The following is a 26,668-nucleotide window of genomic DNA, read 5'->3' on the forward strand; positions in this document are numbered from 1 at the left end:
ACCAAGCCAGAATGATATCGCTGCAGGTCAGACGCAAGCTAATGAAAGCAGCACTTGTGCCGCGGACGACGGCATTTGTGGCGACGCGGACGAGATTGACACCACTTCTACCCATGACAACAGCCGCGTTAGCGAGCATGCGTGGCCAGAATGTTGGTCCCAAGCACAAGTCCGGTATTTCTCCACAAATTACAAGTGGCTGATGAGCAGAAATCAAAAGTTGGGTTGTAGTGTGTGTAGTCAAGTTTGTGCTCGCGTGGACATGCAGCAAGGGCAGAGAGTGTCACAGGAGTGGAGTGGGTGCTTAATCTCGTCTTTTGGAAGGGACAAGGCTGCACAACAAAACTCACTACGAAAGAAAATAAAAGAGCACAGAGACTCAATTTATCACAAGAAAGCAGTTGAAATAAAAGAGAAGGCAACACACAATACAATGCAAAAACACATTGAAGATATGAGAAAGGCTGACTACGCTTCAACTTGCAATGTGTTTAGAACAGCTTATAAGATTGGCAAGCATGGGCATCCCTTTACAGACATGCCAATAGATGTCCAGTTGCAAGTCTTAAATGGTGTCAAGATGGGCAGAGTTTTGCACTCTAATAACTCATGTGCAAATATACTGGATCACATTGCAGCTGAAATGAAAAAGAAGGTAGTCAATGACATAGTGATGAATGAAAGAAAATTGTGTGTGCTCATTGATGAATCCACTACAATAAGTGGAAAGTCTGTGCTTGTCGTGTGCCTGCGGTCAGCTATTTCCAGTGAAAATCCAGACACAATATTTTTTGAACTGATTGAGCTGCAGGGGACCACAGCAAAGGACATCACTGAAGCACTGTTAGGATGTCTTCATAATAATGGCTTTGACCCTCACTACCTACAGGAATATTTGTTGGCATTTGCTTGTGATGGAGCCTCAGTGATGCTTGGGAGGAAAGCAGGAGTTGCTGCGCAGCTTTGTTCCAAATTCCCTTACCTGTTTGTCTGGCATTGTTCCAATCACAGACTGGAACTGGCAGTTTGTGATGTTTTGAAGGAGGTAGGAGGAATCAACCACTTTAAAATATTTTTAGATCAGCTTTACTCCCTCTACCATGCATCCCCAAAAAACCAAAGGGAGTTAACCGAGAGTGCTCACAATGTTGGACAACGTCTCCTTGTGATAGGCCGTGTTTTATCAGTGCGTTGGGTTGCTTCGAGTGAGAGAACAGTGAAAGCAGTATGGGAGAACTACCAAGCTCTGCAGGTACACTTTACAAGTGCTGCTGCTGATTCCAACAGGGACTCGAGAGAGAGAGAGCAAAATACAAAGGACTCAATGATGTTCTCACTACTGTTTCTTTTGTGGTCAATCTTGGCATCATGTATGACGCTCTCACAGAACTCAGTGACCTCTCAAGAATGCTCCAGAGACGGGACATGACTTTGGATCAAGCCGACAGGCAGCTGGACCGACAAATCCGGGTGTTTGAGTCAATGGTATCCACACCTGGTCTCTACACACAAACTGCCATTGAATCTGAAAAGAAGAAAATCTTCAGAAATGTATGCCTGCATGAAAATCAGAGAGTTATAAAAATCAACCATGGGCAATTTTTCCGTAGCCTGGCTGAAAATGTTAAGTGCAGGATGACTCCAACAACTTCCTCACATGTCAGTAGAACCTCATCTGAAAAGACAGATAGTCACCTCCTCTCAGACATCAAGGTCCTCCAGTCTGACTCCTGGCCTGCATCTCTAGATATTCAATATGGGGATGCAGCGGTCAGACGTTTATGTCAGAGATTCAGAGTTGGGGAGAGGGAAAGTGTCCTAGGATTTAGGGAGTATAAAGACCTCAAAGCTTCCAAGACACCAGAAGCCCTGAAGCCTCTCCTAAAAGCTGTCCACACCATTGCAGTATCAACAAGTGAATGCGAGCGAGCTTTCAGCTCAATGAATGATACTTTGACAGATAAAAGAAACTCTCTCGACATCAAAAGGCTTTCAAATCTGATCTTCCTGAAATGCAACGGACCACCCTTGGATCAGTTTAATGCACAAACATATGTGCAGACATGGCTGACACTAGGGAGGAGAAGTGCAGCATCCACAAACTGCGAAGCCCAAAGTGAAAGGAAAGTGGAGCCCAAAACGTGCTGGAGCCTTTTCTCGGTAAAATGATTTGTACAGTATTTCTCATTTTTTATTTTGTGTACTGTGATAGTATTTTGCTGAATCTGCTTTTTTATATTTTTCAGTACCGGCACCTCTTTTGGGCCACTTAAAGCACTGGATTTGTTTATTTACATTCCTAACAGATCATTTATCTAATGTAAGCAGTGTTGACAACAATGAATTCTCTTACATAATAGCACACATTCATTTTGACTTGTGAATATTGAGCCCTTGTAAGATTAATGTATTGACCGCTTTTAATCGTTTTTATAGTTTAATAAAGGAACCCCGTCTTTGTACTCCCTTGCCTGTCTCTCTACTTGCCCTCATATTGGTAACAAACCTGTGCGCCCCCCTGTGTAATAATAATAATAATATATTTATTTTATATAGCGCCTTTCAGAAGACTCAAGGTCGCTTTACAATAAATTACAAAAACACATGACATAGAAACGATACATATAAACTGTGAAGGATAACATAGTAGAAAGAGGTACATATAGAATCAGAACATGGAGTCAGGCGTCAGCGAAACAAGTGACAAAACGATATGTTTTAATGTGGGTTTTGAAGTCATGTAGTGATGAGAAATTACGGCTGTGTTGTGGAATGGAACTCCAGAGAGTTGGGGCAGCGGTGCAAAATGCTCTACCACCACCAAACGATGCTAGTTTGTGCCGTGGGATCGTCAACAGACCGGTATCAGAAGATCTAAGTGTGCAAACAGGGGAGTATGTATGGATTAGATCAGAAATATAGTTGGGGGCAAGACCATGGAGTGCTTTGAACGTAATAAGGAGTATCTTGTACTGAATGCGATAGCGAATGGGTAACCAATGTAGACTGCGTAAAATCTGAGTAATGTGGGAAGATTTTTTGTGTAAGTGAGGACTCTGGTGGCAGAGTTCTGAATAAATTGAATTTTATTTAATGATGAATTGGGTAAGCCATAGAAAAGTGAATTGCAGTAGTGAAGCCGTGAACTGATGAAAGCGTGATTCAGGGTCTCAGCATCACTGATGTTAAGAAATGGACGTAATATTGCAAAGGTGGAAGAAGGCAGACGTAGTGAGCGAGGAGATGTGAGGAAGGAAGGAAAGAGAGGAATCAAAGATTATACCCAGGTTTTTGACACTGGTGGAAGGTTGAACCAGAACTCCAGCAATATTGACATTGTCAACACAGACACGGGATGTAGTTTGAGATGAACCAATAAAAAGTAAATCTGTTTTATCGGTGTTAAGTTTGAGAAAATGAGTGGTCATCCAAGCATTTATTTCATCAATACAAGCTGATATGGAAAGGGTTGGGAAAGAAGCATTGCGTTGAGAATGGACGTATAATTGGGTATCTTCTGCATAGCAGTGGAATTTGAAGCCATGATGACGGATGATATTACCTAATGGGAGCATGTAGATGATGAAGAGAAGAGGCTCAAGAACAGAACCCTGAGGAACACCGTGCGGGACAGAGGCAGAAGTGGACTTAGACTGGCGGATGGAGAAGTAATGCTGGTGATCAGACAGGTAGGAGGTGAACCAGGATAGGGCAGTTCCAGAAATACCAAGAGCAGAGAGTCGTGAAATGAGAATACTATGAGAGATTGTATCAAATGCAGAGGAAATGTCTAGAAGAATTAGAATACTGGTGGAGCCGGAGTCAGTGGCCACAAGGAGATCATTAACAACAGACTTAGCAGCCAAACTTTTTATGCATGCCATGATTTTTTCCCACATATCATATTGTTTTACAAGCTGGTCCCAAGCAAATGTGACAACTCTTAAACCAATAGAAACTCTTTATAAGCAAACTTTAAAAATTTTAGATCAAAAACCTATCGGCTATCACCACTGCAATATCATTACTAAATATAATTTATTTAATTTTGACAGTTTCTTACATTACCTAGATGCCTGTCTTATTTTCAAAATTTTACATGGGCTTGCACCTCCACCACTGGGTGAATTTATACAACAGAAGAACAGCAGTGGCAGGGCAACTAGGGCAGCTACCAGGGGAGACTGTGTTGTACCGTATAGACGTAGTAAGTTTGGTCAAACAGTCTTCTCAGTACGGGCTTCAAATTATTGGAACTGTCTACCTACTAAACTCAGAGAGAGCACCAGCTATTTCTCATTTAAATGTACACTTAAGAAATGGATTAAAAACACTCAAAACTGCAATCATCAATAGTTAGGTTTACCTTATCCTAGGTACTGCCCCTTTTTGTATTGTACTTATTATTATCTATTTATTTTCTTCATTTGTTTTATGTTTTTCATGTATTCTTTTTGTACTATGATGCTGTGTTGATCTGCCAAGGGACTACAGATGAAAATTAGCCCTCTGGCTAACTCTGGCGCATTTACATTTTGAGTGTAAACAAAAAATGTTGATTGATGTGCATTGTCCCTTTTAAATAAAAGGGTTAGAAAAAGGGTTTTAAAAAAAACAACCCTAAGAAGTGCAGTCTCAGTGCTGTGGAGGGTGTGAAAACCCGATTGAAAACATTCATAGAGGTTGTTGGATGACAGATGAGTTTGAAGTTGAGCAGCAACCACTTTCTCAAGTAGTTTTGAAAGAAATGGTAGATTAGAAATTGGTCTGTAGTTGTCAGAGGGGTCGAGGCCAGGTTTCTTTAGAACAGGAGTGATGTCAGCAGTTTTTAGTTTGAGAGGAACAACACCAGTGCTTAGAAGTTGAGAGATGAGAAGTGAAACGGATGGTAAAATAACGTGTGCACATTTTTTAAGTAAAGTAGTAGGAGCAGGATCAAGATGACAGGAAGATGAGTTTGCTTTGTTGATTAGCTCAGAGATATAAGAAGTAGAGATGCGCGGTTGGCGGTTACAGCCGCGGATAAACTGCGGATCGGGCGGATGACGTGACGAAAAATAATATTTTAATTAAAGGGGTCATGACATGAGAAACCACATTTGCCTTTATCTTTTGGTATATAAGAGGTCTTTGTACCATTAAAACGTCCTGCAAGTTTCATAGCTTAAGACTTCCTCCCCATTATAAACGAATAATTTATTTAATCGAGCTCTAAATACAGCTCGTTCTGGATCCATGGTAAGAAGTGACGTCACGGGACGAAGTGACGTACCAGCGTTTGCATATGACCGCCTCCAGCACAAGACAACTACGCTTAAAGCGCAAGACAACTACGCTCATTTGGTATCATTGTCGCGCCCGCGCGCCTCACAAGTGTTCAGTCGACGGACAGCGAGTGGGTCTGTGTACAGGGAAATTACGATGCCGCAGATGTGCTGTTCCTGGCTGTGGACAAACAACATCTTTGAATACGCTGCGAAAGATCCAGTCGTCAGGGAAAAATGGATGCACTTTATTTACGTTAGCCAATCATAACAGTGGGCGTTAACACTGAACTCTTAAAGGGGAAACACCCCCAAAACAGACTGTTTGAATCAGAGGATGAGAAACAGGGAAAAGGTCATAAATCACTACATTTTAAAAGTTTTTTGTAAAAAAAACTATAGTAATACTATAATTGCACCTAAGGGAACATAATAATAAAATAAAATAAAAACATGTCATGACCCCTTTAAATTCGGGCGGGTGGCAGGCGGTTGAACCAATAAAATGAAAAATATATGTATACATTGTTAAACATTGTTATCTGACTTATACCTACATCCAAAAAAAGAAAATAGGGCAATGATATTACATGCGCTTCATGAGGCACGCGCATGTAACTCTTGCTCTCTCTCCCTCTCTGCCGTGCACGCGCTACGCGGTCTCTGTCTCGCGGGCGCGATTTCACATTGTTCAGCAGCTTAATTGAGGCTGGCACAAATGATAGTTTTAGGCGATTAGTTTTACATTTTGGTACACGAAGTCTTCTTCCTGATGGCAGGGTTTCATATTCAGGGAAGAGGGGATGTTGAGGGTCTGATTTAATTTTCATAGCCTGTTTCATAATTGTCTAATCATACAGGCTCTGTATAGGCTTATAGTCTCTCCTCCCTATTTTCATGGCTGTTTTGTGCATGTTGGCAAGCTTGTTTTTCAGCTTAACTGTTAAGTTGCCAAACCATGATTCAATTCCATATCTAATGACACTCTCCAAGATTGCATGGTAGAAGATCATCATGATCTGACTGTTTTCACCATACAACCTCAGACGCCTTAAAAAAATAAAGCCTCTGCTGCAGTTTGTTGCACAGGTTGTCAACATGTGTGTTCCAGCAAAGAAGACTGTCGATGTGGACACCTAAATATTTGTACGAGGACACCTGAGTTACTTGCTGGTTTTTAATGACCGCTGGCTCGTGGTCTGTAACTGGCCTCGGGTCGAAGACCATCTCCTTTGTTTTTTGAATGTTTAAAATTAGATGGTTGGTGTCACACCATTTAACGAATGTGTCTATTTCGTCTTGGTACACAGAGGAGTCTGTATCCTTGTACAAAAGGCTCAGGATCGTGGTATCATCAGCAAACTTCATTATATAGTTGTTAGAGTGTACATTCCTACAGTCATTGGTGTACAATGTGAAGAGTATTGGCGATACAACACAACCCTGAGGAACTCCTGTTACAGTATTTGATCTCTGATAGCGTCCTTTTGACCTTCACTTGCTGTGCTCTGTTAGTTAAAAAAGAATAAAACCATTTAATTAAGATAGTATTAACATTCATGTTTTTAAGCTTCTCTAAAAGCACATGAGTTTGCACTGTATTAAAAGCTGAACTAAAATCGACAAACAAGACTCTAGCATAAGCTTTTATGTTTTCAAGGTGTTTAGAAACAAAGTGCGAGATGCAACGGATTGCGTCATCAGTGCTGCGTTCTTGCTTATAGGCGAACTGGTACACATCTAGCTTTGACTCTACATCCTTCATGAGTACAGACACAACTAATTTTTCAAAACATTTCATTACAATTGAGGTTAGAGCTATGGGACGAAAGTCATTCTTCTCTGAGGCGCCTGGTTTTTTAGGCAGTGGAGTTATGACTGATTTCTTCCACAGAGCTGGGACAGTGTGAGTATATAACGACTGTTGGAAAATAGGGCACCATGCCATTGTTAGTTCTTCTGCACAGCTTTTGAGCAGAAAGGCTGGGAGGCCATCTGGGCCTGTGGCCTTGCCCGTATGTACTTTGCTGAAAAGTCGTTGGATGCTAAATGGGTCCACTTGCAGATAACAGGTAGTGTCAGTAGCTGGCAGGGACTGCAGAACACTGTCACATTCCTGAGAGAAGTGTTGGGAATCAAATCGCAGAAAAAAGTCATTCAGCTCATTTGATTTATGTTGGTCATCCAATGTAATGATTTGTTGTTTTGCAGGGTTCATATTAGTCACTGATTTCATGTCCCAAAGTTTTTTGGTATTTCATGTTTGGAAGTTTTGTTCCATCGTTTGCCTGTGTTTTTCCCTCGCATTAGTGAGGAGTTGTTTAAGTTCTTTTTGGACAACTGACTATCCCGCTCTGTCTTTGCTTCTAAAGGCTTGCTTTTTCCTATTTATACAGTCTTTCATTTCTTTTGTAATATAAGATTTGTTGTTGGGGTACACTACTATGTCCTTCTTGGCCACCAGATTGTCAACACAAAATCCTATGTAGTCTGTTATAGTACTAGTAGCCTCATCAAGCTCTAATGAATGAAAAATCTGTACACATGAAGCACCCCTTTAGTGTTTCAATTGCATCATCTGACCACACATAAACAGATTTATGTTCAGGTTTACTTGACTTGAATACAGATTTTGTAGGACGGTATTTAATGTAATGTATTATGGTCTTAGTTGGAGATGGGGGGTTTTGGCTTGACTCAATATGCCCCCTTTATATTTCCATAACATTTATCTAAGATCCTGTTATTTCTCGTGTCACATTTTACATATTGTTGAAAACCTGGCAGCGCACTCTCCAGTTTGCAGTGATTATAATCGCCCAAGAAGAAAATAGGCACCCCAGGTGAGCGCTGAAACTGTTCATGTGCGTACTCTGCTATGCGCGTGGCGGATCTGCCTGCATTGGCGCTGGGTGGAACATAAACAGCAGCTATAATAATATTGCCAAACTCCCTTGGTAAGTAATGAGGTCTCATAGATACACAAAGCAGTTCGACATCAGGGCTGCATATAGTCTCTCTCACTGTGTATTGTTCACACCATTTGTCACTCACGTACATGTAATATCCTCCATTCCTTTTCCCGGACGTGTCAGAGCGGTCGGCTCGCACCAGCGAGTTAGATTCCCGGTACTCGAAACAGCTCCGTTGATTGATACGAAGCTCATCTATCTTGGGTGTCAGCGATCGCACATTGCTGAGGATTATTGACGGCAGCGGTGGTTTGTTGGTTCGTTGGCGGAGACGTTCCCTGACTCCTCCCCGTCTTCCTCGCTTGCGTTTAAGCCGTGTGCCGGTATGTGTTGCTCGGATGGCTGCTGGCAGGTTATCCGGTGGTGTTGATTGAAGTGGTCGGAGGGACAGCAAAGTTTCTCTGGAGTAACCACGACTTAGTTCATGTTCCCACTGCACGATTATAGCAGGACAGGAAATTAAGTGTTCGCTGATAAAAATCAGGACTAGAAGTATAATGTGGAGGCCCGGTGCCATTGTTTGGGGCCACCGACTACTATCGTGATTCAGAAATTCTCCGTATAGCAATGCTTGCAATTGTCAGCTCCAATAGTCCCAAGCACACAAAACTTTAAGATGCGAGTTAAAACAAAAACACTACAACCACTTAAAAGCAACAACAGCACTCGCCCAGGTCGCTACAGAGCTGCGCCACCGGATGTGTCAGATAGTGACTGGCTGGGGTTCACCGAATAGTGACTGGCTGGGGTTCCTTCGGGTTCCCTAGCCATATTCCCTAGAAGGGACCCCTTCTAATTTGAAGTTGTGGTCCTAGGCCCATAAGCAGGCCCAGGTAGGCCTTCATTAAACTAGTTTATGGAGGTTTTCCTGTGGAACATATAGCTTGAGCTATGACCATATGGAATAGTGTGACCTTAGGGTGAGTGGTTCCGGCATTTCATTTGAATTTGCTGGTTCTGACAGTGTCACTGCCAGTGGGGATGCACTCCCCTTAGCATGGCGGTGTGGGTATATTGTTCCCCTAGCGTCATTTGACGCAGTGCGAGTTCCCTTTCGAAAGCGAACGTCTCAGGTTACGACTGTAACCTATGTTCCCTGAGAACAGGGAACGAGACACTGCGTCTCCTTGCCATGCCTCGGGGCCATAGACAGTATATAAGATGGACACAGCGACCCCATAGATTTCAACGGAGAAAAGTGAAGCCCATTTGAAGCACTCCCTTCCTGATCGCCAGGCGAACTGCGCAGACTCAAACTGAGCTTGACGACGTAGATGTGACGTGGGTCTTCTAGTAGCTGTGCCGAGAGAAATCTGAATCATTCCCTTCCGAATCTCGCAGAGACGGAGAGCGTGATTATTAGTTGTCAATGAGCTAGCAGCAGGAGCAACTTTATCACTCTCTATGGGCTTCTCCCTTGACTTTATGCCTCCACGTCCCCCCGATTGCTTGCGAGCTTCTCCGTCAGTCTATACGGTAATTTCTCTACAGTGCGACAGAGAGTCGCGTGGGTATGACGCAATCGTTAGCCTATTTTTTACAAAAACAGCTTCTACGAAGTCATAACGTAAGATACAAAGTAATGGAGCCTTTTATACATTGTCGAGTTTCTTTAGAAATAAATAATGGACAAATGGAGTCTTTGGACGCTTCAGATGTAAAGTTATTCGCTGTCAAAGTGACGCAAAAATGAATGGGAGTCAATGGAATGCTAACAGCAGATGAAGTTCTGCTACAATGGCGGCGCCCGCGAAGGCTTCAGTTTCCGGCGGATGGATTACCCCCTTGCTCGGGGCCTGCCTATCAAACAGTCCCTTCAGATGAAGGATGATTGTCATGTTTGCAAGGCACCCTTTTATACTTCCAGGTTGCATGTTAATCATTCACGTTAATGATTCACGGGCTGTCGCCAGTCAATGTGATTGCCGTGATTTGAAAGTGATTTCAGACACCTGTCACGCCTGAGGCGTTCCCCAAAGCATCATTCGACGCAGTGTCTCGTTCCTTGTTCTCAGGGAACATAGGATACAGTCGTAACCTGAGATGTTTTGTTTACGTTTAGAGACGTGCTCCAGAAAAAAAAAGTTAACGGAGACGGAGAGGCAGAAACCACACCCTATTTATTTTCTTTATTTTATAAAAGCACAATGTTTTGTTTCAATTGTAAGTGGATACATAAAAAAGTAGACATTTAACAGTTTATTTTTTCATATTTCTTAAGTCTTTATGACCATAAATGATGGAGTATTTTAAGTCTATTTTGCTGCTATGTGAAAAAAATCAAGAGGTTTGAGCAGTGCCTTTCACATTATGTATCTTATTTTCCCTGAAATCAACATCCATGACTCAGTTTGATTTATTTTTGCTTTGGTCTTTATTTTTATTGACAAAGCTATTGATAGAAAGACAAATGTATTAAGAAGGACTACTGTATCTTTTCAAATGGCCACACTGTTGTCCACATTTTTGGGGCTCAGATAGGTGTAGGGAAGCTCCAACTTCTTGTTCCGCTCCTCGATGAGATCGGACAACTCCCTCAGATCCTTTTGAAAATCTTCAATGAGCTTGCAAGGGACCTCTTCATCATACAGATTTTCTGGGAAATGTCCCAGAGGGTACTACGGACAGGGTATCAAGATTGTAATCATAAATAACATGTTGATAGGAAACATGTTTATAACAATGTTTAACACACTGTGTATGACAGCACTAATATTCTGTAAAAGCCCACGCAACACTACGCTTACAGTTTTTGCTAAATCTCCTTTGTATTGTAACAGTCAGGTAATGCAAACCAGAGGAATGAAAGCAGTGTAAGTAGGCCATTGCCATCTAGAGTAATATGATGGCATACGCAAGAAAACCATTCAGATTTTTCACTTTTTCACAGCAAAATTTAATTTCAGTCTTTTAACATGTGCCCTGATGGTGAAAAAACTCACATGGTCTGCAGAGTCCTTGGTCAGGAGTCTCAGGACAGCCATCCCATTCACCGTCGTGCTCACATCAGGTAGGGTCTCCAGGATTGTGATCTCAGTGGTCAGGCCTTTCTGCTTGGGAGGGGGCTTTCTGAGGGCAGTGGGGTAATTAGGCATCCAGCCGCCAAAGTCAAACTGAGGGGAAATAATTGGTGAAAATGTGATATATAAGCCAAATGCATAAAGAATAACAAGAGCACATAATTAACATTACTTAGGCCATGGAAAGTGGATATGGACAGGTTTTTCTTGTTGGTATGGGCTACTTGCTCTAGGGCAGTGGTTCTCAAACTTTTTTCTTAATCCTCTGGGGTCGGCAATCACGTCGGCGTGATCTGCTCGTTTTTTTTCTTATCAGTGCAAAACAGACTCAAAATACTCTGTTGATTTTGATCTTACATATAAGTGTTACACATAATTCAAAACTGTTAAATGTCTTCTTTTATTTGTGTACACTCATAATAAAAACAAAATGTTGTGTTTTTCGTAAAACAAAGAAAATAAACGATGCGCGTTTTGCCATCTCTCTCAATGTGAAGTTCATTCTGAAACGCAACAGAAAAGGACCTGTAACTCAGCGAATGTTTGTCACACAGACTTGAAATGTATGTCTTTACAATGCTTGTAGTCTCTATTTTTAATGATATAAACTATATCAAAAACAAATATTATCTGTTTAAGTAATTCATATAAAAGCAACGACATGTCGGTTTCTCAAATGCGTCCTAATTAACTCTAATGTGACCACACCCACACACGCACGGGCTGTTCACATGCAAATCTCCACGTGAAGGAACGCAGAGCTGTTAACGCCCTCATCACCTCAAAACAAAGAATAAGAGACCTCAGTAACTTTTCATCGAGTTTGGAAGACTGTTTGTTCTGTGCTGTTTACCTTGGATTACCTCAGAAGAATAAGAAGAACGCGATTTGAAGATGAGAAAGATTTTTAAGGTAAGACATTCACTCATAGTAGTAAGCATGTTATTGTTATATAAACTTTAAATTGTAGCAACTAGTCAAACTGGTGCCATACTAAAATGTAGGTTATGAAATGAGATTGGAGTAAAAACATGAAGCCTAATGCTACATTTATATACATGTACAAAACGCACCAAACATTAGGCTTCATGTTTTTACTCCAATCTCATTTCATAACGTCATAACGAATGGAAACATTTGAAGTAACACATGTTAATCCATATATTTTTCTCTAGTGTAGTGTTTCTGAAGTGTTCATTTTTAACGATTTATAGGCCGCCTGCTATAGGCTATTGTTATTATTTTATGCAGCCCTACACATATATGCCTACAAGGCACAACATACCTGGGGCCCTATTTTAACGATCTGAAACGCAAGTGTCAAAGTGCAAAGCGCAAGTAACTTTGTGGGCGGATCCCGGCGCTGTTGCTATTTTCCCGGCGGATAAATGACTCTTGCGCCCGACGCAAATCTAAGCAATAGAAATTGCTTTCTAAAACTGGAAAATAGCACCATTGAAGTTTTGCGCCGGAACACGCCTTCTCTTTGCGCTGAACCGCCCCCGCGAGCGCAAGTTCATTTCCTAATTTACCGACGTGCGTCTGTGGAGGGAAAAGTCCGCTGTGCGCGGGTGCAAAATAGGAATGATACATGCGTCAGTGTACAAAGTCAATTGCGCTGGGTGCAAGATAGGGCCCCTGGTGTTCATTATATATATATATATATATATTTTAATTATTAAGACTATATTTTGGGAATACAGTCTAATCGAGTTGTATAGTATATTAGATACAGGTAATACAGTCTAATACAGTCTAATCATGATTTTGGGAATACATTTTAGACTTTTCCGGTTAAAATTTCAAAATGTAAATTTTTTAATTTTAACCAAAAATTTCTAAAATGTATTCCCAAAATCGCGCATATCTTGATATCAGCATGTTCACAGTTGTTTAGTTTATTTATTTATTTATAAATACATTTTTGAACAGGGACGAGATGCCCTACTGATGCGTCCTGCTGACTTAAACATTCACATGAGACTCTGTACATGGTAAAATGAAAAAATCAAACACCTTCGAAATGACAGGTATGTACTATGTTTCAGGAATGGCACAAAGGTGAGTGACTGTTCAAGTCTCTGTCTTTAGATTAAGTGTGTTCAATAATGTGCTTTTTTGTCCTTTGTTGTGTATCTTTGGATTATGTTGTGTTGTAAATAAATCCAAACAATCAAAAAGCCATTCTTTTTTAAATTCCCTCCTCATTCTTCCTGAGAGCTCCTAATAGGGCCATTATGGGAGGGTCTTTGTCTTTCTCAGGTGTGAAACACTCAATATTAATGCCTACTTGCATAAAGCTTTCTTACACAAGACATGTCTTACACATTTTAAATCAATATATTGTCTGATCTGAATGAGTAGGCAGGATGATTTTGACATAGTTGTGGAGCATATATTCTAGGCTACGTGATACAATTTTAAAACGTCTTGTGAAGATATAATCAGTATGGGTTTCATGACCTTATTTCAGTGACAATTTTTTTTTCTTTTTTTTACAAACCACGCATAAACGTCATTATCTCAAAACTACAAACTTTTACATACATGCTGCTGACATATTATTGTAGCAGAGTTTGTTCTGAATACATTGTAATAAGACTTTATCAATGAAAATGTCACAGAAATAAGCACAAATGTCAGAGCATGTCAGAACACCTCCAGGACCCAGAAAATGTCTCAGGTTACGACTGTAACCCTAGTTCCCTGAGAAGGGAATGAGACAATGCGTCAATGACGCTTTGGGAACGCTTCTGCGTGATTGCGTCTGAAGCACTTATGTAAACTAGTCAAATGGCGAGAGTGGGCGTCACGGGCGGGTGACGTGACAACCAGGAAAGGATAAAGGACATCCGTTTTAGAACCGCGCTAGCTTCGAAAAGGGCCAAAGCAAATCGATCACAGGGATGTAGGAAGTATGGCAAAGTGATTTACATTTACATTTTACATTTATTCATTTAGCTGACGCTTTTATCCAAAGCGACTTACAATTGCTATATATGTCAGAGGTCGCACGCCTCTGGAGCAACTAGGGGTTAAGTGTCTTGCTCAGGGACACATTGGTGTCTCACAGTGGATTCGAACCCGGGTCTCTCACACCAAAGGCAAGTGTCTTATCCATTGCGCCATCACCACCTCTTCTCAGGGAACTAGGGTTACAGTCGTAACCTGAGACGTTCCCTTTCGAGAGAACTCGCGATGCGTCGATGACGCTTTGGGAACGAAAATACCAAACACGCCATACGAAACAGAACCTGTCTGTGTGAATACTGCACAACTAAGACAAGAGCATTTGAAAACCTGGGGAAGCGCCCAGGTCGAAGTAGCAAAACCTTCCGAATGTGAGCGGAGAGGACCAGCCTGCCGCATACCACATCCTACAGGAATATCTACATATATAATAAGGCTTATAAGCCACCATACTCTAAAAGAATCAGCCAGTCATCGATGTAGTTCAGAATGTGTAGCCCTGCAGCCTGGCGGGGCCAGAGCTGCATCTACGCACTTCGTGAACATGCGGGGTGATAGAGCTAGACCGAATGGAAGCACCCGACGCCTTTTAAATCTATCGTGACAAACCAGTCCCTCAGATCTGATTTGAGTCATGATCTGTTTGAGTGTGAGCATCTTGAACTTGAGTTTCATGACTGCACGATACAACAGACGAAGATCTAAAAAGGGGCGCAACCCCCCATCCTTTTTCGGAACAATAAAGTAGCGGCTGTAAAACCCTGATTTTCTGTCGGGCGAGTACACCTGCTCTATAGCTCCATTCGCTAATAGAGACTCTACTTCTTGCTCCATTACCAGAGCCTGCTATGGATGTACTAACGCGAGTAGCACCCCGTTGTAACGAGGTGGAGGAGAAAGAAACTAGATTCTGAAATCTCTCTCTATTATCTGCAGGACCCATGGAGATATATTCGTCAGATTCTTCCACTCAGTCAGAAAATCTACTAAGGGTACCAGTCCCTCGAGACTGGCCTCTGGTGTTTTTGTAACAGCCACTTCGGTGACCTGAAGCATCCTGGCAGGAAACGACCGAACTGACTGTTTTTGAACCCCCCTCAGAGGACGCGAGTTTGACACGGTGTTGTGGTGACACTGAGCCATGTGCTCGCTGGAGACCGCTGCGCCCCGAGGCACCAAGGGTGGTGGGGTTGCCCTGAGGTTATACTGAGGTGTACACCACTTCACCCCGGTCGGGGTTGCCCTCAGAGGTCTGACACCAGTGGCATCAAGACCTTGGCCGAAGCCTTTTTTACAGAAAAACGGTCCTCAGATCCATCTTCTGCTTTAAAGGCTTCTGTAGAGAATGCCATTCTGGTCCTCAATCTTTCTGAGGGGAAGCACAGGAAACTCTGCCTGCACAAGGAGTTTGTTCATGGCTAGTGCTGCTCCGCCCAGCAGCCCCATTTACGAAGTTATAAACTCCAACTCATTGCACACAGGAGATGGAGAATATTAAATTCCCTTAACTCGATGCTCAGCACATAATTATACCATGTAATTCCTCAAAATTAAATGTAAAAGATCAACCAGACAAGTTACACGGTCTGGATAAAATGCTGAACTTATGCATGAATCTAACTAATGAAAGTCAGATAAGCAAATTTAAATGCAGCCCACTTAATTCCTCAGAATCAAACAGCAAAAAATCAACCAGACAAGATAATATAGTCTGGATGAAAGGCTGAATATATATTTATATATAGCTTATATATAAAAATAGTTTCAACATACAATAAAATAATCATAAATACATAGCTTGCAATACACTGTGCATCTCTTTAATCAATGCATTGCATTTGCATAACCACTGGATTCGTATTGCAGTCTTTTAAATAAACAGTAGCATGGGGAAACTCCTGATAGTGAACACAGCCAGTCCACTATTATTATTGCAGACTCGTAATCTACGCGATGCCTCAGCAAACGCGAGATCCGAGCCAAATAATCTTTATTGACTTTCTTCCCTCGAGAAGAAAGCCATCGGGAGCAGAGCTAAATTCTCAATAGTGCAAATGTTACACGTCGGGAATTTATGAATGAACACTGTCAGCCCCCTTTTACTAGAGCTGACCGTGCATGCTCCACTCCCAAACACACAACACATGAATCACGTGTGTCCCCACTCGTAATGAAGCGAGTGCAGGGAGGAACACATGATCCAAAGCTGTTTGCTCCCCATACTCCTGTCCATATATATATATATATTATGCTTGTGAACATGCATCGATGCTCAGCACCTCTACCTCCACAGAGATAGACTGCTGAAACACCGGCTCTCTAACCAGGGCGGAAGAAGACGCGGCGCGGGCTTCCGATCCCAGAGAGAGAACGCCGGATCCACCGGGTAAAGGCAGAGAAAAGGCGGCGCCCGTCTCTAACCCCTCCGCGAGATCCATTTGCGAACCCCACAATACCAACTTCCGTGCTACCTCGGCAACACGGGGCCGATACTGCGAGGAACGCGAGCCTGAACACCCTCCTCAAACGGAGCGAGTACGATAGTAACACGCAATGCTCGTCAGCACCCTCGAGCGCTGACAGAACAAACAACACATACATCGTGTGTATCCCCACCCGTAGAGACAGAGGGCAGGAAGGAACACACGACCTAAGGTTGTTTGTTCGCCATAATATCTATGCTTGAGACTGAAATAGTGACAGACAACAATAAATAAGACAGACAGTATAACACAGAGCGCTTTGCTGAGGCACAAAAGCTGACGCGGTTCTAAGCTTTCCTGGTCGTCACGTCACCCGCCCGTGACGCCCACTCTCGCCATTGGACTAGTTGACATAAGTGCTTCAGACGCAATCACGCAGAAGCGTTCCCAAAGCGTCATTGACGCATCGCGACTTCCCTCGAAAGGGAACACCTCAGACCCCAGAGGGTTAAACACTTCAAAAAATAATGTGACAAGTCAACAGTCTTAAGAATGATTAATTGGAATTGGCGTTCGGTGCCACTTTATAAAGGCAATGCGCCAACCACTGTTCACGCACTTGTTTTTCTGCTGATCTCCTGCGGAGAAGTCATTCTTAATCGGCTGTCGGAGAACATGTCAAACTAACGATCAAAGATTTCAGATTTTAGCCAAGGATCAGAGGAATCTTTTAGGATTTGCTCAATTTGTATCAAATGGCCAAACCGGTGCACTCGGCTTCACACACAGACCGCAAAACACTAGAACAGAACAGAACTATACACATGAATCAAAACACATCAATATGTGACACTGAACGTACAGCTAGATGAATGTGTGGAGCAATTCACTGGATTAGAGAAAAAGTGTATGAGATTAGGATAACTGACTGCAGCTTTAATGGCTATGTGTGATTGGAATTTAATTGACTTGTACTAACTGACCTGTCCACTGTTTACAGCAGCATGTTGGGCTGATGCAGTGAAGATCACCATGGTAACAAACTTAATAAGCTCTTTCAAAGATGATGGTATTCCTGGGAAGAAGAATGAAAGGCTGTTTCTGTGCGAAACTTAGTTTAGGATGTTTATACATGCGCGCACACACACACACACACACACATAAATGGAGAGTGGAGCCATAAACCAAACTACTTTTGACTATTGACATGGTTCAATTATTTTATATATTATACATATATTACAGGGGTTTACAAAAGAGGTTGTGCCTCAAAGCAAATATGTCTATCTTATGCTGTGCAAATACTGAGCTGAACACAAAATAAAAAGAAAGGACACATTTGTTGGATTAAATGTCCTAATATGGCAACAATTCTGTTGATTACTCGTTGGTCTTTACACTTTATTTATTCCACCAGAAATCACACTTGCAGCATCTTCAACGGTCACGGATCAGCATCGATAACGGACTGATAACGGACTGATAACGGACTGATAACGGACTGATAACGGACTGATAACGGACTGATAACGGACTGAGACTGATAACGGACTGATACTGATAACGGACTGATAACGGACTGATAACGGACTGATAACGGACTGATACTGATAACGGACTGATTACGGACTGATAACGGACTGATAACAGACTGATAACGGACTGATAACGGACTGATAACGGACTGATAACAGACTGATAACGGACTGATAACGGACTGATAACGGACTGATAACGGACTGATAACGGACTGATAACAGACTGATAACAGACTGATAACGGACTGATAACGGACTGATAACGGACTGATAACGGACTGATAACGGACTGATAACGGACTGATACTGATAACGGACTGATACTGATAACGGACTGATAACGGACTGATAACGGACTGATACTGATAACGGACTGATTACGGACTGATAACGGACTGATAACAGACTGATAACGGACTGATAACGGACTGATAACGGACTGATAACGGACTGATAACGGACTGATAACAGACTGATAACGGACTGATAACGGACTGATAACAGACTGATAATGGACTGATAACGGACTGATAACGGACTGATAACGGACTGATAACGGACTGATAACGGACTGATAACGGACTGATAACCGACTGATACTGATAACGGACTGATAACGGACTGATAACGGACTGATAACGGACTGATAACGGACTGATAACGGACTGATAACGGACTGGTAACGGACTGATAACAGACTGATAACGGACTGATAACGGACTGACAACAGACTGATAATGGACTGATAACGGACTGATAACGGACTGATAACGGACTGATAACGGACTGATAACGGACTGATACTGATAACGGACTGATACTGATAACGGACTGATAACGGACTGATAAGAGACTGATAACGGACTGATAACGGACTGATAACGGACTGATAACGGACTGATACTAATAACGGACTGATAACGGACTAATAACAGACTGATAACGGACTGATAACGGACTGATAACGGACTGATAACGGACTGATAACGGACTGATAACGGACTGATAACGGACTGATAACAGACTGATAACAGACTGATAACGGACTGATAACGGACTGATACTGATAACGGACTGATACTGATAACGGACTGATACTGATAACGGACTGATACTGATAACGGACTGATAACGGACTGATAACGGACTGATAACGGACTGATAACGGACTGATAACGGACTGATAACGGACTGATAACGGACTGATACTGATAACGGACTGATAACGGACTGATAACTGACTGATAACAGACTGATCACAGACTGATAACGGACTGATAACGGACTGATAACAGACTGATAACGGACTGATAACGGACTGATAACAGACTGATCACAGACTGATAACGGACTGATAACGGACCTGATGAATCTCTTCCAAGGAAGCCATTGGTGAATATCTCACTGATCCAACGCTGCAGCTCTGTGTCCTTCTGCACGTGTGCATCACTTTGATAGTAGTGTGACAAGTGACCCACAACAAACCTGTAAGCAACCTCACAGTCAGATGTTTTCCAGGTTTACATATTTACAGCTTAAATTAAATTAGTTCAGCCCTAAAAACTGGATGTATTATTTAACAGAGAGAGAGAGAGAGAGAGAGAGAGAGAGAGAGAGAGAGAGAGAGAGAGAGAGAGAGAAAGAGAGAGAGAGAGAGAGAGAGGCATAATGCCTATCAATAAAACACTAGACTAAACCCCACTGATAGTCATACTCCATACTTGTTGATGATATTCCACAGTTTCATCCCATCATCTCTGTAGTAGTAATGAGGCACAGTCTCCAGGCCTCGCTCAGAGATGTTATCGGGAAGACAGAGGGCGCTGTAGGTCAGGGAGGCAGTCGCACGCTTCAGCAACTTTCCCAATGACTCTCCACCTACTCCTGCATACTAAGAGTGGTATCATTAACGGAGAGAAGACATGACATAAAGTTAGGTTAAAGTAAAGGCTACTGTATAAACTAAGTTCTGTCACCACAAATCCCATTATAATTTCCCCCAAATTTAAATAAAAAATGTAGGAAAAGAGTAGATTGTTAAAGAAGTCAGTCAGCACAGAAAACATTAAAGAGCCATTATGTATTTTTTTTTAACAATCTTACAAGATATGTTTTTAGGTACATAGGATAATGAACTGAATTCAACAAAAAGTGTATTGGATTATAATTAAAGACATGTAGTGCCTCTGCAACCATGCCATATGCATACCATTGTAATGGCCCCATCCTTGGATATCAGCGTATTCCGGGCCATGATGTTGATCTGGAGCGTGTATCGGATATGGGGAAAGAGGAGCTACAGAAGGAAAAGTAAGAGATTGTGTATTCACTGCCTTCACATTATTTGAAGATAAAAATATATCTTCAATGAAGAATGAATTTTAATTTCTTGTTTGTGAGTTTGTGCGTTATTGCACCTGTGTGTGTGTACTTGTGCACCATTCCATTCCAGTTATTGTTACATGAATTACAGAATGATTAAATTTTTGAGAGAATTGTTACAGGGAGGTGAATGGGTTTGAGTAAGACATTAGCGGTGGGGGAGGAACGCATACGCCGGGTAATGGGTTTCCTACGGGGAATGTTTTTAATGTTACACCTAGGGCCCTATCTTGCACCCAGCGCAATTGACTTTGAACACCGACGTATGTATCATTCCTATTTTGCACCCGCGCACAGCGGACTTTTCCCTCCACAGACGCACGTCGGTAAATTAGGAAATGAACTTGCGCTCGCGGGGGCGGTTCAGCGCAAAGAGGAGGCGTGTTCTGGCGCAAAACTTCCATGGTGCTATTTTCCAGTTTTAGAAAGTAATTGTGCCATTGACCAGGAAAAAAACAGTCTAAAGACAGTGGCGCGTTGCGCGTTAGTGATATGGTATTTTAAGGGCGCGTGCTTGGCCATAATGTAGTGTGTTAACGCGCATCCACTTTGATTCTCTAATAATTATAAACAGACGCAGCAGTTTTCATTTTTGCAAATCATACATTATTACAAGGAAAAATATTAACACACGAGGGAAATCATTGTTGTGTCCGTGAAGATGTGAAAAAGATCTATCTAGATAAAAAAATGAAAAAATCTAGATTAGGCTACACATTTACTACCCAAATTATACGCCTGTTTAACCGAAGCTAATTTGGCTGGGTTTCTCCCATCATCCCCAATGTCACTTCTCTGTGTTTTACAGCCCTGACGAGAACGTCGGTTTCCTCGGCTGTGAAACGCTCCTGGCGTGCGCCGGCAAATCCGCCGTTATAATAGCGATCCGCCATGGAACAAGCGCGCCGGCTCTTAAAGGGAACGTAAGAGGACGCTCTGATTGGTTTATTTCACGTTACGCCCAAACCACACCTATGAATAATGAAGCTACTTCAGACCAACCCATTTTAGATTTGCGTCGGGCGCAAGAGTCATTTATCCCGCCGGGAAAATAGCAACAGCGCCGGGATCCGCCCACAAAGTTACTTGCGCTTTGCACTTTGACACTTGCGTTTCAGATCGCTAAAATAGGGCCCCTAGAGTCAAAATGGCTGCCCCATGTGTCGAGATGTAAACAGTTGTCAATCTAGCGATCTATTAGACAAACTAGCTTCAGTTGTTCGGCGGGAAGAAACTAGGCTGGCGATTGGTACGTACGTTGGGCGGGAGGACTGTAATGTATTGACTGACTATTGCAATAGTGAGGTTCCTTTAAGAGGCTAAGAGCCTGGGGAGGGCGTGGCTGTTCCGGGGAGATATGTGTTTTGGCCACAGTTTTGACGGGCGTTTGCCAAACGAGATGTATGTTCTATGTTGCCGTGTTCAGTAAAGGTTCACCAGGTTACGAACGTCTCCTCATGTTATTCAAGTATATTACAAGGACTTTATATGCCCGAGGTTAGCGGCAGTAATGGACAGCAGACTCGGGGGATAAGCGATCTGACGGCGATCTGACAAGCACGTTTGCTTGAAACCGATGAGGATCCAAAACGAAACCGGCATTCTGACAGCTTTGGATTCCGCAATCTCCACAGCTGCCACCATTGTGGAAACACTGGGTAGTATAGCCAGCCGGGGACTTAAGGAGTGGAAACATGGCCCGATGCCGCCAAGTTAAGTGCCGTTTATGCCTACTTCGTAGTTCAATGTGGTGGGATAATTGACTGCCTGTGACTCCCCTGATATGTACGTAATTGTGAGCTCATCTCATATCCTGGTCTCTCTGGCTCACTCCCTCTGTCAGTAAAACAAAAACTTTCTAAGGGGTCCCTCAGCCCGACTGCTCTTCTGCTCTCCTAACACAGTAGATAACTAGCCCAGCCCAACTTCAGGGAGACGTTTGCCTTTATACTGTACCCTTTCCTTGTTGTCCATGAGTGCTGTGACTGTTTTGTATTGTTTGGTCTGCACCTAGGCCACTACAGTTCCAGATAATCAGTCACATGTAACCTGGGTAGGTTATGTTAGTAACTTAAGTTAACCCTGAGTATTATAAGCAGCGGCTGCCTTGACACCAACTAGCTTTCCACTGTCCAAGCCCCCCTGCTGGAGAGAACGATAAACTGCTGTGCTGATGCCAACTAGCCTTCCACTGCCCAATCCCGCAGCTGGAGGAAATCCGTAGCTGCTGCCCTGCCATCGACTAGCCTCCCACTGCCCAAGCCCCCTGCTGGAGGAAATCCGTAGCTGCTGCCCTGCCATCGACTGGCCTCCCACTGCCCAAGCCCCCTGCTGGAGGAAATCCGTAGCTGCTGCCCTGCCATCGACTAGCCTTCCACTGCCCAAGCCCCCTGCTGCAGTGAACGATAAACTGCTGTGCTGACACTGACTAGCCTCCTATGGCCCAGTCCCCCTGAGAGTAACTCCCATCCTAAGACTCTTTTAATAATTTAATAAAAATAAATATGTTTTGAAGCTATCCACCGAGTTCTGACTTGTTTGTGAGTATCCATTTTGCTCCTCAGAGTAGTAGACATTGCCCTGGTTTATCAAGAAATTAAGAAAACGGTGACAGCTGTCCAAAGCCCCACAATGCTGCCCGGCATGATTGAAGCAGTGGGCAGAGCGGTCAGCACTCAGGCGGGACTATTAACCGCATTATGGATAACAACAGGGAGGTGACCCGAAATATGGATAACATCATGGAGAAGCTCACGGCTTTGCAAAAGCTGATGGACCAGAATGGACTAAGAGAGTAGTCGTGCAAAGGAATGCGGCTACTCGCCCCAAGACCAAATAATCCCAATCTTATCTGCTTTCGGCCCCATCAACCAGCACTGGCCTCGGCCAAGGCCGCTGTTGGAACAACAACTCCCCCGGAAGAGCACTGCAGTGAGCCGCTCTTGCGTTCCTTCCCCCACTCCTCACAGACACCTGCTGATTGTTGACTCTGTTTGGGACCTAATCAAGGTTGTCTCCATGGCAACTTGCTGTGTTAACGCTATTACATCCTGCGGACTGAGGCACCGAGATTTGGATGCCAGGCGGAGCGAATCTCCAGGCCTACACATACACAAACTCTTACATATATATACAGATATGCAATCACCCCCACACCCCGAATCCCTCGCCTTCGCCGCTTTGTACCCCCCAGCCTGGCGGGCGGGTCAGTGACCAGCGCCGAAAATGGCTGCAGGACCGGATGGCTGCTTGCCTGTGCTGGATTACCTCCATCCCCCACTCCCCTCCCCTGTTGCAAGTCTTGTGGATTCATGTCATAGTACTGATTATGTGCTAATGTTGCTGAGGTGTTTTTTTCCTGTTCCCAGACTGTACTCCTCACAGGAGCATAGTCTGGGAGTTGCCTTTTTTTCCCTCACCTATCCTCATGTCATGCTGTATTATTTTCCTCAATGCTCTGTCTTCCTGTCTTGTCTACCCCATTGTCATATTGTATGTTTGTACATGGACAGGTTGATGGCTAATTTCACTGGTACTTGTGACTAAGTGACAATAAAGGCTACTACTACCAGTGATGCGCGGGTTGATCCAAAATGAGCGGGTGCCTGTGGTCACCCGCGGTTACCCGCGGTTATGAGTCATCCAAAAATATTTTTAATGACATTCGGGCCATCGCGGTCGGTCGGGTCGTTTGAAATAAAGATGCCAATTAAATCTTTGAAATGTATATAGTACTAGACACAATTTTCTATGAAATACATAGGTCTACACTATATTGGCTGAATAACTGGCGCGAGGATGACGCACGAGCTCAGTCAGAGATGACCGTGGGAAATCCTTATTTACCTTTTGAATGTTGAGCGCGTTATTAACTTTTGAATAAAAGCTGACGCGGGACAAAATGCCCGATTTCCCAACACGTTGAACTGAGCAATGCCATTGTGCCATTTTAATAGGCTACTTTTAAACACATATAGCTCAGTAATGTCAGTTTTATGTATTTACTGAGAGGGGGCGGGATTTTTGTTGGGAAAGTCTGGGGAGAGACGCACACTTCGATTAGACTGGATAAACACATGCAGCATCTTAATTGTTAAGAAAATGAAACGAAATAAATGAATAAATCAAGCCTTTATTACATAACACTAGGCGATATCATACAGCATTCAGAAAAATGCGCACCCCTAGTTCATACGTCTATGGCCAAAATGACGCTAAGAGCATTTACAAGCTACTTTTAAAAAACGCGGGTCAGGAAGCGGGTGGGGTACAATATTTTATTTCTTTTTTTTTGCGGTCCGAGTTGCGGGCGGGTTAGTTGAAAACGTCGGTCGGGTGCGGGTTGTTTATACATTGACCCGCGCATCACTAACTACTACTACTACTAGAGAAATAAGAGGGACGGCTAGCGCCCCCTGCCTGTGACACATTAGTGACCCTTCATGAACTTAATGTTCTTTGTAGTCTGTGTCCACAGGCTATAGATGAGTCAGTCCTGCTCTTCAAAAGGCAAATATTGAAGGGCAGGCTTTTTCACTAAGCAACATCTCTGAGGTAAATTAGACAGCTGTGACCACAGATTACAGCTGAAAAAGTAACATAGAAGTAACTAGAAGTAACATACATTATTTAACTCGCTATCATAATTCTCTCTCTCTCTCTCTCTCTCTCTCTCTCTCTCTCTCTCTCTCTCTCTCTCTCTCTCTCTCTCTCTCTCTGAGGAGAGGTTTGGGCATCTGAGGGTTCCCACGTGGAGAGGGTGCCTTTTTGGCAACCCAAGCTTTTTCATTTGTTCATTTATATCTGCTTTTTTATTTGTTGAACATCAATTACATTTTTACTCTTAGATGGGTTTGGAATTTTTTATTATTTCCTAATTTGGGGAATAGACACGGTCTCTATATGATGATATCTAGGTGAAAGAGTCTCTATGTGATGGGATTTATCTGACCTGGGTGACGTTAGACTGCTAGCAGATGGTCAGTTTAGCCAGTCTGTCTGCTTCCTGACCTGAGCCTAAGATTGTCATGATTGACATAAGTTTTAAGTTCTATGGTGTCCGTAACGGCTTATGCTGATGATGTTACTGTTTTTATTACAGGCCAGGATGATGTAACAGTTTTAACTAAGAACATTGAACAATATGAGAAGGCATCCTCAGCTAGATTAAACTGGGGAAAAAGTGAGGGTTTCATTATTGGACAGTGGATAGGAAAAAGACCTCCGCAGATTCCTGGTGGTCTGAAATGGGGTAGGGAAGGGCTGAAAGTTTTAGGTGTATATTTAGGGAATAATCAATTAAAGATGAAGAATTGGGAGGGAATGCTGGAGAAAGTGAAAGTCTCACGTAGTCTCTCTCTCTCTCTCTCTCTCTCTCTCTCTCTCTCTCTCTCTCTCTCTCTCTCTATATCTATATATATATATCTGTGGTTGTGGCATGTCTGGAAGACGGCTCTGTTTTTCTATGAGCCCTTACCTTTCACACGTCAAACTCATGCGCAACAGATTCAATACCTTGTAGAGAGGGTGTAGAGAGGGTAGATTGCGCAACGTGGCCACGGTGAACACCTCTGCCAGCAGGTGAGTCCTCAGCAGGTGAAAGTTGACCTCGTGAACGCCAAACTCTGCGTTTCGGACGAAGATCTTGGCCAGTTTCCAGTCGCCCTTTGAATCCATTGGGAGGAAGATGGGATTGTCTTTGCTGGGCTTTTGCCTTAACTGTGCAGATTACATTTGAAACACCGTGAAAATGGTACAAACCGTTTCTGAGGGAAACCTCCCCCTCCCTCCCCCTCCCGCTCCCCTCCACACACACAAACACACACACACACACGTACACATTTCGTTCCTAGGTCCCCAGGTACTTCTCTTTCGGTTGAAGCACTTCAGCGTTACCCTGGGATATTGCTTCTTGAGCATTTCGCAGCGGAATCCAATTCTAATGGCTCTACATGCTCAAGGAGCGATTTCCCATACAAGGTGATGTCTTGTGTTCTCCCTCAAAGTGCCGAGGTTATATTTATTACCCGTGGATTTCTGCACTTCATATGCAAGATACGCACCTGAATGGCGATGGGCAGCATCATGCCATGAGGGTTG

General features: G+C 43.0%; 1 protein-coding gene across 1 annotated transcript in view; it reads right to left on the bottom strand.

Annotated features, from left to right (window-relative positions):
* Positions 1–10,569: 10,569 nt before the first annotated feature.
* Positions 10,570–26,668, bottom strand: part of LOC306988386 (hydroperoxide isomerase ALOXE3-like) — a 21,538-nt gene continuing 5,439 nt past the window's right edge. Inside the window, exons 9-16 of the mRNA XM_079593330.1 lie at positions 26,632–26,668; positions 26,084–26,287; positions 20,397–20,483; positions 19,909–20,078; positions 19,551–19,672; positions 17,633–17,724; positions 11,179–11,349; positions 10,570–10,854 (exon numbers count right to left, since the gene is read on the bottom strand). The exon at positions 26,632–26,668 is cut by the window's right edge and continues 107 nt beyond it. Coding sequence (XP_079449456.1) covers positions 10,675–10,854; positions 11,179–11,349; positions 17,633–17,724; positions 19,551–19,672; positions 19,909–20,078; positions 20,397–20,483; positions 26,084–26,287; positions 26,632–26,668 — 1,063 coding nt within the window. The 3' untranslated portion in view covers positions 10,570–10,674. The remainder of the gene's footprint in view (positions 10,855–11,178; positions 11,350–17,632; positions 17,725–19,550; positions 19,673–19,908; positions 20,079–20,396; positions 20,484–26,083; positions 26,288–26,631) is intronic.

This window comes from Phoxinus phoxinus, assembly GCF_949152265.1.
Source record: "Phoxinus phoxinus genome assembly, chromosome: 2".
In the NCBI taxonomy this organism is placed as follows: Eukaryota; Metazoa; Chordata; class Actinopteri; order Cypriniformes; family Leuciscidae; genus Phoxinus; species Phoxinus phoxinus.